Below are 14,233 nucleotides of genomic sequence, written 5' to 3'. Positions count from 1 at the left end.
ACGTTATCATCTAAATCATTGATATAGATGACAAGCAACAGCGGACCCAGCACCGAACCCTGCAGCATTGCACCAGTCACAGGCCTTCAGTCAGAGAGGCAACCATCTACCACCACGCTTTGGCTTCTTCCCACAAAGCCAATGCATAATCCAATTTGCTGCCTCATCTTGAATGCCAAGGAACTGATCCTTCCTGACCAGCCTCACCTGTGGGACCTTGTCAAATGTCCATGTAGATAGCATCCACTACCTTGCCTTCATCAGCTTTCCTGTTAACTTCTTCAAAAAAACTCTATAGGATTGGTTAGACATGACCAACCACACACAAAGTCATGCTGACGATCCCTAATCAGTTTGTCTATCCAAATACTCAGATATATCCAGTCCCTTAGAGTACCTTCCAATAACTTTCCCATTGCTAATGTCAGACTCACTGGCCTAAAATTTCCTGGTTTAATTTTAGAGTCCTTAAACAGCAAAACAACATTAGCTAGCCTTCAATGCTCTGGTACCTGTCCTGTCACTAAGGATGATCTAAGTATCTCTGCTGTGGCTCTTGCAATCTCTGCACACGTCCCACAGTGTCCGAGGGACATATTGTCAGGCCCTGGGGATTTATCCACCTTAATTCGCCTCAAGACAGCAAACGCCCCCTCCTCTGTAATCTGTTTTGGGTTCATGGCTTTGCTGCTGCTTTGCCTCACTCGTATAGACTGTATCCATCTCCCGAGTAAATACAGATGCAAAGAAATCCCATTTCAGATCTCCGCCCCCCCCCCCCATCTCTTTTGGTTCCATATAGAGATTATCATCCTGATCTTTCAGGAAACCAATTTTGTCCCTTGCAATCAGTTTGCTCTTAACTTAGCTGTAGAGACCCATAGGATTCTCCTTCACCTTGTCTGCTAGAGCAACCTCATGCTTTTTTTTTTAGCTCTCCTGATTTCTTTAAGTGTTCTCTTGCATTTCTTATACTCTGTAAGTTTCTCATTTGTTCCTACATGCCTATGCCTGCTATGCACCATGGTTTTTTTTTCTTACCCAGGGCCTCAATATCTCTTGAAAACCAAGGTTCCCTAAACCTGTTATCTTTACCTTTTATTTTTACAGGTACATGCAAGCTTTGTACACTCAAAATTTCACTTTTTAAGAACACTCACTAAGTACACCTTTGCTAGAAGACAGCCTGTTCCAATCCACACTTTCCAGATCCTTCCTGATACCATCAAAATTAGCCATTCTCCAATTTAGAATCTTATCCTGTGGACCAGACTTATCCTTTTACATATTTTACTTTAAAAATAATGGCATTATGATCACTAAATGCAAAGTGTTCCCCCACACAAACTTCTGTCACCTGCCTTGTCTCATTCCCTAAATAGGAGATCATGTATCGCACACTCTCTCGTTGGGACCTCTATGTACTAATCAAGGGAACTTTCCTGAACCCATTTGACAAACTCTCCCATCAAGGACTTTTACAATATGTGGAAAGTTAAAATGAGCTGCTATAACTACCTTACGTTTCTTGCAACAGTCTGCGATCTCTCTACAAATTTGTTCCTCTAAATCCCAAGGACTATTGGGTGGGCTATAATTTTAGTCCCTTTAACGTGGTCATACCTTTCTTATTCCTCCGTTCCACCCATAAAGCCTCACTAGACGAGTTCCCCAGTCTGTCCTGACTGAACACTGCCTTAATAATTTCCTTCTCCCTTTAATCCTTCCTGCCCTTACATTTAAAACAATGGAACCTGAGAATATTGAGCTGCCAGTCCTGCCCCTCCTGCAACCAAGACTCAATAATGGCTATGGTATCATAATTTCATGTGATGGTCCATGCCCTGAGCTTATCTACCTTTTGTACAATACTTCTTACATTGAAATATATGCAATTCAGGACACCACGCTTAACCATTTGATTCAAAGGTTCAAAGGTCAAATTTGATGTCAGAGAAATGTACACAATATACACCCTGAAATGCTTTTTCTTCGCAAACATCCACAAAAACAGAGAAGTGCCCCAAAGAATGAACGGCAATTAAACGTGAGAACCCCAAAGTCTCCCCCTCCAGCTCCCCACTCCTGCGCGTAAGCGGCAGCGAGCAACAATCCCCCCTCCCCCCACTAGCAAAAATAAACATTCATCGGTATCATCACCGAGCTTAAGCCTGTGCTAAGCAATAGCAAAGACACAGATCAAAGTTACCCCAAAAGCTTTGCATTTCATCCGAAATTCAACAACCCACAGGTTCTCTCTCTCCCTGATAAGGGATAGGGAGGTGTCCCCCATTTTCACAGCGAGCGGGAGACATAACAACAACCCACTGGTTTAAAGTCCGTTTGGCCGCTTTTTTTGAGCTCTGTGTCCAAATATCGCAAAGACCTCATGTCTTCGGGCCCACAGTGAAAGATTTTCTGGCCTCCCAGAGGACACACAAGTCTCCTGCCGTGACACCGACCCTCGATCCGCCTGTCTCCAAAGCCCAGAGATCTTAGGCTTCCGAACACGATCGAGATTCTCGGGATCCCTAACTTTGTCTGAGGTCTTAGTAACATCTGCCTCTACAACCTCTCCACTATCTGTCTAGCACTCTGGTTCCCATCCCCTGCAACTGTAATTTAAACCACCCACCCCACCCCGCAGCACTAGCAAACCTTCCTGCTAGGATATTAGTCCCACTCCAGTTCAGGTACAAACTGTCTCTTCAATACAGGTCCCACCTTCCCTGGAAGAGGGCCCAATGATGCAAAAATCTAATACCCTCCCTCATACACCAATTTCTTAGTCATGTGTTAAACACTGTAATCTTCCTAATTCTGCCCTAACTGGTATGTGGCACGGGTAGCAATCCTGAGATCACAACCCTTGAGGTCCCGTCCTTTAACTTAGCATCTAATTCCCTGAACTCATTTTGCAGAACCTCTTCACTCTTCCTACCTATGTCATTGGTCCACAACCTCTGGCTGCTCACCCTCCCACTTAAGAATGTTGAGAACTTGAAATACGATGTCCCGGATCCTGGCACCCCCTTCTTAAGCTTTACCAAACTGCCTGATTCCACTACAACCCCAATAACCCATTCTAGACACCTACTACTCTTGGCATAAAAAGAACTTGGCCGTCACATTGCCATTAACCTAAAAGCACACCCTTTGGTATTTGACATTTCTACTCTGGAGAAATGATTCTGTCTATCTGCCCTATCTAAGCTTCTGGTAACTTAAAATAACCTCTATCAAGCCTTTCCTGAGCCTCTGACATTCGAGGGAGAACAACCCAAGTTTGTTATACCCTCTAATCCAGGCAACAACCTGGTAAGACTCTTCTGCGCCCTTTCTGCAGTCTCCACATCCTTCCTATAATGGGGCAACCAGAACTGAGCATAATACCCCAAGTGTGCTCTGACTAAAGTTTTGTATAGCTGCAGCATGACTTTCTTACTCTCATGCTCAACACGCTTACCAAGCCATTCCATACACCTTTACCATGTTACCCACTTTCAGTGACGTATGGACCTGTACCTCAATACTATAATTGGAATCGGTTTATTATTGTCACGTGTACCAACGTACAATGAAAAGCTTTACTTGCATACTGTTCACACAGATCAATTCATTCACACAGTGCATTCAAGTAGTACAAGGTAAAACAATAACAGTGCGCAGAAAAAAGTGTAACAACTAGAGAAAGTGCCTTGCAAGTAGACACTAAAGTGCAAGGTCATAACAAGGTAGATTATAAGATCAAGAGTCAATTATATTGTACTAGGGAACCATTCAGTAGTCTTATAACAGCGGGGTAGAAGCTGTCCTTGAAGCAGCTGATAGGTGCTTTCAGGCTTTTGTATCTTCGTCCCACAGGGAGATGGTGAGAAGAGAGATGTCTGGTGCTTTACTGAGCTAGCAAGCAGCATAGACAGAGTCCATGGATGGGAAGCTGGTTCTGTGTTGTGCTGAGCTGTGTCCTCAACTCTGTACAGTTGGTCACAAGCAGAGCGGTTAGTTGCCATTCTAAGGCTTTATGCATCCTGATAGTATGCTTTCTATGGTGCATCAATACAAATTGGTAAGGGTTGATGGAGACATGCTAAATTTATGTAGCCTCCTGAGGAAGTAGGAACATTGGTGAACTTTCTTGGCCATGGCATCTATGTGGACCAGGACAGACATTGGTGATGTTCACTGCTAGGAACTTGAAACTCTCAACCTTCTTGACCTGACACCATTGGTGTAAAAACAGGCGCATTTACGCCAACCCCCCCCCCACCCCTACCCCTTCCTGAAATTAATGGCCAGTGGTTTTGTTTTGCTAACATTGAGGGAAAACTTGTTGTCATGACACCATGTTACTAGCTATCTCCTTGTTACTAGCTATCATCATTATTTGAGATCCAGCCCACTTTCAGTGGTATCAACTGCAAACTTGTGGATGAAGTTTGCAGAATCTGACCACACAGTCATGAGTGTATAGTGAGCAGAGTAGGGGGCTTGTCTGGGTCTGCATTTAACTGTGTACTTTCTCCTTTCATTTGACCAGACAAAGTACAATTGCCAGGATTAAACTCCATCTGCCACTGCATATTCTGCTGTATACTTTGATTGACCTTTACACTGTCAACAACTCCACCCATCTTGATGTCATCCACAGGTTTGCTAATCACATTTTCATCTACATTAGGGATGGACGATAAATGCTAATGTTGCTATTGACATTTGGTTCCCGAAAAATGAACAGAGTCCATGGAGGGGAGGCTCGTTGAAATCTTGTCCAAGTCACAGGGATTGACCTAAGGGGTTAAATTTTCACTGAGTAGTTAGTATCTGGAATAAGATGCCAGAGGAGATGATGGTGGTAATGAATGACCGAGATATAAGAAAATTAAGCTGGCTGGTGCTATTACTAATAAAGGGATGGACGGTTGGCATAGATGTGATGGGCTGTTTCTATGCTGTATATCTCTATGACTATGAGTGACCTGCTATCTACTCACATTCCATTGCATTCTCACTCTTAGCTTCCCTCAGTTTATAGCTTATATGAAGAAAGGGCCAATTTTTCCTCTCTAACCCTTTTTTAACTCATTGACCAGATGACCTTTATTCCAAGGAAATCTGGGCGTTGTCATATCAGAGATGTGGTCTTTGCCCTACCTATATTTCCCACACCCTCCCTGCAGCATGTTAGCAACTGCTTTACATCAGGCTGGCCTTTTTATTCTACCTTTCTTCAATTTGGGGTCATCCTGAACTCTGCTGCTCTTAACTCAGTTTGTACCAAGTCCTGTTCACCTGTCCAGTCTGTACTTGTTGACCTACACTGAATTATGGTTAGATACAGACTCAAGTTTTAAAACTCACCCCCACATTTTCCAGATTCTCCATGGCCTTGCATAACTCCTTGATCATCAGCAAATTTAATTTGTTGCAGAACTTTAATGTGTGAAGGTGCTAGCTCCCTCATTGTCTCTGTTTATATCTTCCTTTTCCTAAATACTCTGGGAAAACCATCTATTTGGCCATCTGTCCTAATATTTCCTCATGTAGTGGGATCAAAATTTGTTAATGTTTTGATAAGCACCTAGTGTCAATCTGCAACATAAAGTGATATAGGATGTGGAAACCACAGAAAGGGTGCTTATCAAAACATTAACAAATTTTGAGGAGATTTACAAGGAAATTGCCTGGATTGGAGAGCATGCCTAATGAGAATAGGTTGAGTGAACTCGGCCTTTTCTCCTTGGAGCGTCGGAGGATCAGAGGTGATCTAATAGAGGTGTATAAGATGATGAGAGGCACTGATCATGTGCATAGTCTGAGGTTTTTCCCCAGGGCTGAAATAGCAGTGTTAAGGTGCTTGGAAGTAGATACAGAGGAGATGTCAGGAGTAAGTATTTTTATGCAGAATGTGGTGAGTGCATGGAATGGGCTGCCAGCCACAGTGGTGGAGGCGGATATGATAGGGTCTTTTAAGAGACTCCTGGATAGGCACTAACCCTAGGTAATTTCTAAAGTAAGTACATGTTCGGCACAGCATTGTAGGCTGAAGGGCCTGTATTGTGCTATAGGTTTTCTATGTTTCTATATAATGGTATTGGTTTATTCATAACTTAAAACCAAAAATAAGTATATTCATCTCAGTAAAACAAATTAAATACATATTATACTTTGCTCAGTCTTTAATGACCTGATCAGCGGTAGGAAATGGTGGGGTGTACTTATTTGTTTACCAGAACGGTAATCCACAGAAGTGGATTGACAATATCCCATCCTGGCAGCTATATGAACAACTCCTTTTTATAATAGCCAGCCAGTTTTATTATGGATGAGTGTGAAACTAATGAATTTTCATAAAAATCCATCAAGTACAGTGAAACCCCATTGTAACGCGATCGTTTGGGTCCATAAAATGTCATCGCAAAAAAAGTGGGGTTGCGCTAAATCAGGGTTCAAGAAAATCAGCAATCAAACTGACCCAATGTTGACCTAACATCCTAAAACACCCCTATTTTTGCCCTATTTGACCCATTTTTTGCACGTTTACCTTCTGGCAAGTAAATTACTTTTGAATTAAAGAATTCCGCGAATAAATCATTGTTGTTACTGTAGAAATTAAAACACAAATTAATTTTTAGTAAAGCTTTTTAATACACAAAAACATTCAAGAATATTAGCAATCATCATTTACAGTTTATTTCTTAAAAGGTGATCGAGTGTTCCTTGCTTGAACGAGGCATGTCGCTGAACGTAGCCACCTTCTTCTAAGAGAGTTTTTAGTTCAGCCGGCACTTTTTAGTTGGCGGCAGCACTGTCGGCTGAGTGAACTTCTCCTGACACTCGTACAGGGAGTCATCGAGGTTGACATCTTTGGCTGTCTTCAGACATTTGGCTTTTATTCCTGCTTCTTCAACTTTGCAAAGCGATGCGCGTAACTTTTCTACGTGAGATTTCCAGCCACAAAGTGTTGATTCCGGTATCCCGAGGTCTCGTGCAACTTGAGTCTGACTTTTAGTCTTGATCGCGTCAAGTGCGTGAAGCTTATCTTTCACAGAAAAAGATTTTCTTTTTCTAGCAGTTTGTTCCATGTTGAGCAAGAAAAAGGTCCAATGACTCTCTCAAAATGCTGGTGGAACACAGCAGGCCAGGCAGCATCTGGTCGAGACCCTTCGTCAGGACTAACGGAAAAAAGAGATGGAAAGAGATTTGAAAGTGGGAGGGGGAGGGAGAGACCTGAAATGATCGGAGAAGAGAGCAGGGGGAGAGATGAAGTCAAGAGCTGGGAAGTTGATTGGCAAAAGGGATACAAGGCTGGAGAAGGGGGAGTATGGATTGAGATGGACATGGAGTCCAATGGCTCATCACGTTATATCCGAATTCACTTTAAATCGGGGTTTCACTATATGTATTGGCCTTCAGAATAGAATATTTGCATACTTTGGTCTATATGTAACTCCAGATCTACAGCTAGCAAGCATAGTCATGGTGAATCGGAAATAAAAGTTGTAAAGTGAAGAAAGTGTGCAACGAGAGCTTCCATCTTGTGAGAAGAGAGGAGCAGAATGCAAATTTTATTAACCTGTTGAAGGTAGGCACATAACCATCCAGTCTGAGATTTGGATCAAATCATAGACTAACCGATGGTGTAAAAATCTTACTTCCACCAATTCTGCTTGTTTCAGTTGAAGCATGATTCATTTACTATCCCCTAAAATTTCTATATGCAGCTAACCAAACTAACACTCAAAACTAAACTAACAGCTAATATCAGCATTCTGAAAGTGTATATTAATTTGATTGTTTCTGTCCACACAAGTATCTTTCCTGTATGGCAGCACAAGTACAATCTCTTGGTTTGCATTGATTTTAGCAATGGAATTAATTACCTAAAGCTTACATAAGTCAGTCTTGATTATTTCATTTATTACAAGAGTACCAGAACCACAGCTTATCAGGATTTATAATTGTGTTTGCAATTCCCATGTGTGAGTTCCTAATCTTGAATGATTTTTTTTTTGTAAACCCAAAGGTCAAAGATGACTGATCCAGATGTTGTGACTGAAGTGCCTGCAGCTTTGAAACGACTTGCCAAATATGTTGTGAGAGGATTTTATGGACTAGAGCATGCACTAGCTTTGGATATCCTCATTAGAAACCCCTGTGTCAAAGAAGAGGACATGTTGGAGCTGCTGAAATTTGACCGTAAACAACTGCGAGCAGTTTTGAATACATTGAAAAATGACAAATTTATTAAAAGTAGAATGCGAGTTGAAACTGCTCCTGATGGTAAAACTACAAGACATAATTATTACTTCATAAACTATCGTCTTCTGGTGAATGTGGTGAAGTACAAACTTGACCACATGAGGAGAAGGATTGAGACGGATGAACGAGATTCTACCAACAGAGCTTCTTTTAAATGTCCCAACTGTTACAAAACGTTCACAGATCTGGAAGCCAACCAACTATTTGATGTAATGACAGGTACAGAGAGTTTTGTACTTGCACAATGTTCCATTTAAAAAAAATCAAGTGCTTTTAATTATCTAAAGTTATTCGATGGCTGCATTAATGAATATCTGACTCCTATTTTACTCTTTATTTCCAATCTCTGAGAAAACAGAACACTACAAATTAGAAGTATTAAAATAAGCATCAATGTCTTGGGAAAAGAAAGAATTTAGGATTTCAAGAACCCTCACTGGAGAGGTTCATTTGTGAAAAAGGATTAATTTGAGCTGGAAATATTTACATATAAAGAGCTTATCGTCATAAATTTATGCATGAGGAGTGGAAGTGAAACTGAGCCCATGGTTACTTCTCCAATAAACAGCAGAAGTCTTGGGAGAAGAAAAATGGGACAAATGGGAAGTGGTATTAGGGTAACTTCTAGCAATACAAAGGTAATTGATTTGATTGATGAATCAAGTTTTGAAAAGAAAGGCTAGATTTATATTTACATTTTTATATCAAAACATTATACCATATTTTTACTGAAATATCAACCTTGAATCTCCTTTAAAAGCTTGTTTAGGAAAAGAGTAGGCAAGCAGGTTCCAAGATATACTGTATATCTTCTGATAGTCAGTTAAATATAGATGGTCTACACTTCAAAGTAATTGACTTTTTCTCCAATCCCTTAATATATAGTACATAATACAAATCTCTGTTACACTTGAACATAACTTTAGATCATATGGGTTTTGACCCAGCTCTACCACTGCATTGATCTTGACTTCACTTTCACTTTTCTGCATGGCCCTTGAAAGACATTATGTGTAAAAATCTACCTGTCTCAGCCATGAACATACTCATGACTGGCTTCGACAGCTGAGATATGGAAGGAAAATGCAGATTCATTTTTAGGGAATACATTACTTCTTATTTCAATGTTAAATGGGCAAACCTGACAATGTGAATATCATACCCAGTTCTTGATTCCATCCTAGAGAAAACATCTTAGCTTTACCCTGACATGCCTCTGATAGTTTGCTAGATAGGATCTCACTGTACCTGATCCATGGCTCACATCTTCTTGTTGATACCTTCAAGTCTAGCTGTTAGAAGGCCTTTTTACACTCTTTTCCTAAATGCTCTGATTAGAAATAGTTGCAAAACATTAACCAATAAATTTCTTAAAATATCCAAAACCACAGCTCATGTAAATTATTCCAAAGGATTAATTTTAGTTAAATAAAAAAAAGCTGCAAAGATTCAAAGCTTCAAAGATTTTTTTTGTCTTTTCAGTGTGTTGTAATGAAAGGGTATACTCAAAATATTTGTTTAGTGTCTCTGTCAATTTTGTTATTTCCATGATAGTTTCTTCCTAAAGGATCAACATTTGCTTTTGTTGCTCTTTAGATTGATAAGTAACTCTTCCAATCTCTTTTTATATTATTTTTTAAGATTTTTTTTGCTAACAATTCTCTAATTAGCCATTGCTGGTCTTGGAAATATTCCCAATCTTTAGGTTTGCCACTGTTCTTCAGAATATTATGAATCTTCTTTTTTGGTTGTACACCATCTCTAACTTTAGTTAATTGCTGACAGATCCCTTTTCTGTAGAATATTTATTTCTAAATAATACGTCTTAGTTGAATGAAATATTTCTTTAAATGTTTGGTTTGCTTATCTAACAATAATCTATTTTGTTAATCTACCAGCCTGCTCACCCTACCTACCTCTGAAATTAAGGTTAAAACTAATAAAAGGATAGTTTGGAACTCAAATTTGTTGTTTGCAAATTGAATGTGAAATTATGAGCATATTACTAATCAATTTTGTCTCATTACTTGTGACAAATTTAAAATAAGCTGCAGTTTGATCAGGTGTGGAACATATTCTAGGGAATTGTCTCTAATGCATTCTATGATCATGTTGTCCAATTTGATTAGCCCACTTAATAAGAAAATTAAAGTTGCCTTCAACTACTGCATTGCCACTTTGAGAGGTTGTAAACTATTCCCCAGATGATTTCTTAATTTCCTATTTTAAGCCAAATTGATTTTACTTCCTGTTTCCCACCTCCAAATGGTTAAGCGTCTATAGTTCCAAGATTTCACAAGTCCTTGTATTTGCATATTAAAAAACAAAGGTACTTTCAAACTTCACATTTAAGCTCCCTAATTCTTAATGGAAAAATCTGATCTTTTGATCTGAATTCCCCTACCAATGTTTCCCAACTTATTTAATTGGAATTGTTTATCATTTTAAATAACTATACATTATTCTACACTCCTGTAAACTTAAGGGAATAAGAGCCATATTTGTGCAAACTATTCTCATATGAAGGCTCTCTAAAGCTTTATTACTATTCTGGAGAATCTACAACGGACTCCTTCCAGTCTAACTTTCCAAAGATGTATTGACCAGAAGTGCACATAGTAGATGGTTTGAAGTGTGACTTCTTCACCATTATAAGGAAGCAAAATTGAGTTAACACCTAATACTGTGTAAGAATTTTAATTGTGTTTTCACACATGCTAAATTTCTAGCAGCCTACCTATTTACTGATGTGTATGATCTTGATCTGCCAACTCATTTTGCCACAATACATTGTCCACTTGCTCACTGTTTAAAATTAATATTCTGATTATCTTTCCTGGGAACAAATGGATGACTTGTATTATCCCTAGAAATAAGCTCCCATTGTACTTATTACTGTTCTTCCTAATGATACCATTTGAAAACTTGGATGTGTAGCTCCACTCCTTCATCTATCTTGAACAAATATGGTGAAAATTTGAGGCCCTAGAACAAATTCTTATTATTATGACATTATTCATTGTACATGACCTTCATCATATTGTTTCGTTCTGCTTCAACCAAACATAAGGTACTATTCTTTTGGTAGCCTCTGAGTCAGAAGGTTCCTACCGAAAATCTCACTCCAGCAATTTGAATATTCAAATGTTGGCCAGTGCTGCTCTGCATTATTGAGGACAAAACACAAAATAATCTGCAGATGCTGGAGTCAAAGCAATACTCACAACACGCTGGAGGAGCTCAGCAGGTCGGGCAGCATCCGTGGAAAAGATCTGTCGACGTTTCGGGCCGGAACCCTTTGTCAGGACTGTAGGGGGAAGGGGCAGAGGCCCTATAAAGAAGGTGGGGGGAGGGTGGGAAGGAGAAGGCTGGTAGGTTCCAGGAAAAAAACCAGTAAGGGGAAAGATAAAGGGGTGGGAGAAGGGAGGCAGGGAGGTGATAGGCAGGAAAGGTGAAGAAAGAATAGGGGAAAACACAATGGGTAGTAGAAGGAGGCAGAACCAAGAGGAGTAGATGTTGTCAGGTGGTGCCCAACCTTCATAAGAGGGTTTCAACCCTTAACCACTACACTCTACACCTAGTGGGTCAGCAGTGGTGACCAAGTCACTGCCCATCTGCTCCTGACTTCTAGCTCAGCTCCTCTCGCCTGCTCCATAACTAGCAAGAGGCTCTTTCTGCTTCCTCCCCCATCCTGTGAGCTGCTTGGTTCTTGCTCTTTTCATCAAGGCGCAGCGCAGACAGCAGCCTCCATGCTGACCTTGCTGGGAATCCAATACAGCTGATCTCCACGGGGGAATAGCCATGTCTACCATCGTTTGGCCCTGCACTCCTGGACTAAGGACTTGTACTTCAGGGTTTTCCTCTCGTGAGCCTCCTTGCATCCTTCTTGGTACTGTGAGCTCCACCAGCATGATTTTCTTGTCTTTGGTGGACCACAGTACAATGTCTGGTCAAACTGTGGTTTGCACCACCTGAGAAACTCCAGCTTCCTTCCTTCCCATTGTGTGGCAGATTGCAGCAGATTGGATTTAGGCCTCTTTGATATGACTGGCGTGGCCCTTTCCTTGATGAAAATGACTGCCCTGTTTACATATCTGCAAGCTTTCCCACTCCAATATGTCAGCAAGGGGCAGTAGGACCTTGTTGTGGCACCACCTATACCATTCTTGTGTTAAAGCTGTTTTGCATCTTGACAGTATGTGTGACAATGAACCCCAGTAACCACAGAGCTTGCAGTTAAGGTCCTCTCTCAATCCCCATGTATGTTGCTGTGATGGTGTAGGGAGAGTGTCATACACAGACTGCAGGAGGAAAGAAATGTGGAAGGGCTCCAGTCTCCAAAGCTCTGCCCAAGTGATTTTACGCTTGGGAAGATCCCATTTTTTCCAGGGGCCTTGTGACCCCAACTCCACTGCCCTTGATAACCGTCTTTCATCCTTGCGGTTCCGTACCTCTGCCTGGACTATGTCCCGCCTATCCCTTGCACTCGCACTCCCCCAGCATTGGAAGTGTACAGAGCTGAGGCCTTGTCGTCCCAGGCATGGGTTGCTGATGATGTCCTCAATTGCAGGAAGCTCACTGTCTGGTCTGTGGCTGAGTTGGCGGCCCACTTTCAGCTGATCTTGTTGTGACTCCTACTTGATTTATTAGATTGTCATCGGAATCCCTCAGTGTTAACACAGCTTTGCCATCTTGAATTCCTCCATTACTGATGAGGACGGGAGCTGTAGCTGGCCTGATCTTGTGTAGAGCCCCACTGAAGAAAAACTTGAGCAGATCTCCAGCCACCTCTGCGAGTGCTTGTTAACTTTCCCCTCGATGCCTTCTACTGAGATCATGGGGAACTCGTACACAGTGAAAAGCCAGAGAAGCCTTGGTAAAAGACCATGTTGGTACAGCCCTTATCTTAAATTTAGTAGGAAGTCTGGTGTTGTTGATCTTCTTCAACCACTCTTCAGTCTGCTTTACAGTCTCTGTGATGCTGGCGCTGTATGTCATTCCTACATTAAATCACTTTCCAGGACACTTTACTGGGTTGTCCTGTATGGATGGAATGACCTCCCTGTACTTGAAGACTGAACTTGCTAGTAACCTTGCCCTTCTTGATCAACATACATCTGGATTTCCTGGGCTTGAAGGTCATCCTAGCCCAGATAGCTCCATTGTCTTGCTTGGACTTGGGTTACAGTGATTGCTGTGGTATCATCCATGAACCCCCGTATTGCAGATTTTCAGATCTTGAGCTCCAACACTGGGCCTTGGGTTACGTTTACTGATATGAGGAGGTTCATATCCATGACAAACAAGATGGGGGAGATGGTACAGCTGGTTGGAATCCCTTTTTGGGGGTCCTGCCACCTGGTTGTAAAGTGGGCTAAAATGAAGCGTAGCTTGAATCCTCCTACGTAGCTGGTGATCGTATCTCACGTAACTGGTGGGATATGGTAGTGGTCTATCCAGGCTAACTTGGATGAGGATGTGTGGAATTGATCCGTGGGCATTGGCTAGGTCTAACCAGACAAGGGTTAGGTCGCCTTTCTTCTGCCTGGCCTTGCGGATCAATTGATTATTGTGGTGTGTTCAAGGCACCCAGAAAAACCCAGGGTGCCACCTTTCGGGATGGATGTGTTGATATAGTGGTTTTCTATTAAGTAAGAGTTCAGCCTTCTTGCAAGACCAAGAAGAATATCTTGCACTCCACGCTAAGGAGGGAGGTTGTCCTAAACTGTGTGATTGTACAGGAATCTTCTTCCTTGGGAACAAAGCATCCCTTAGCCATTTTTCTAGCTTGGTGGGATAGAGCCTTTGGTCCAAACTTTCCACAGCCTCTGGAGGAGATTTGAGCATTTCTTATATACCTTGTCAGGTATATCTCTTGGTCCTGGGGCAGCAGATAACCTTGCTCTCTTGACAATATCCTGGACTTCTTACCATGTGGTCTCGACCACGTTCAGCTCAGTTGCAGATTCTT

General features: G+C 41.4%; 1 protein-coding gene across 4 annotated transcripts in view; it reads left to right on the top strand.

Annotated features, from left to right (window-relative positions):
* The window catches only part of gtf2e1 (general transcription factor IIE, polypeptide 1, alpha), a 69,739-nt gene that overhangs the window by 12,703 nt on the left and 42,803 nt on the right, over nt 1–14,233 (top strand). Inside the window, exons 3-5 of one of the 4 annotated variants that reach the window (XM_063050653.1) lie at nt 4,541–4,651; nt 7,457–7,585; nt 8,027–8,481. In XM_063050653.1, the coding sequence (XP_062906723.1) occupies nt 8,034–8,481 (448 nt within the window). In that variant the 5' untranslated portion in view covers nt 4,541–4,651; nt 7,457–7,585; nt 8,027–8,033. The remainder of the gene's footprint in view (nt 1–4,540; nt 4,652–7,456; nt 7,586–8,026; nt 8,482–14,233) is intronic. The other 3 variants (XM_063050654.1, XM_063050652.1, XM_063050655.1) reach the window with 3 other exon arrangements.

This window comes from Mobula hypostoma, chromosome 6, assembly GCF_963921235.1.
Source record: "Mobula hypostoma chromosome 6, sMobHyp1.1, whole genome shotgun sequence".
Taxonomy (NCBI): domain Eukaryota; kingdom Metazoa; phylum Chordata; class Chondrichthyes; order Myliobatiformes; family Myliobatidae; genus Mobula; species Mobula hypostoma.
The sequence above is the reverse complement of the archived record's forward strand: the minus strand, read 5'-3'. Positions and strand labels throughout refer to the sequence as shown.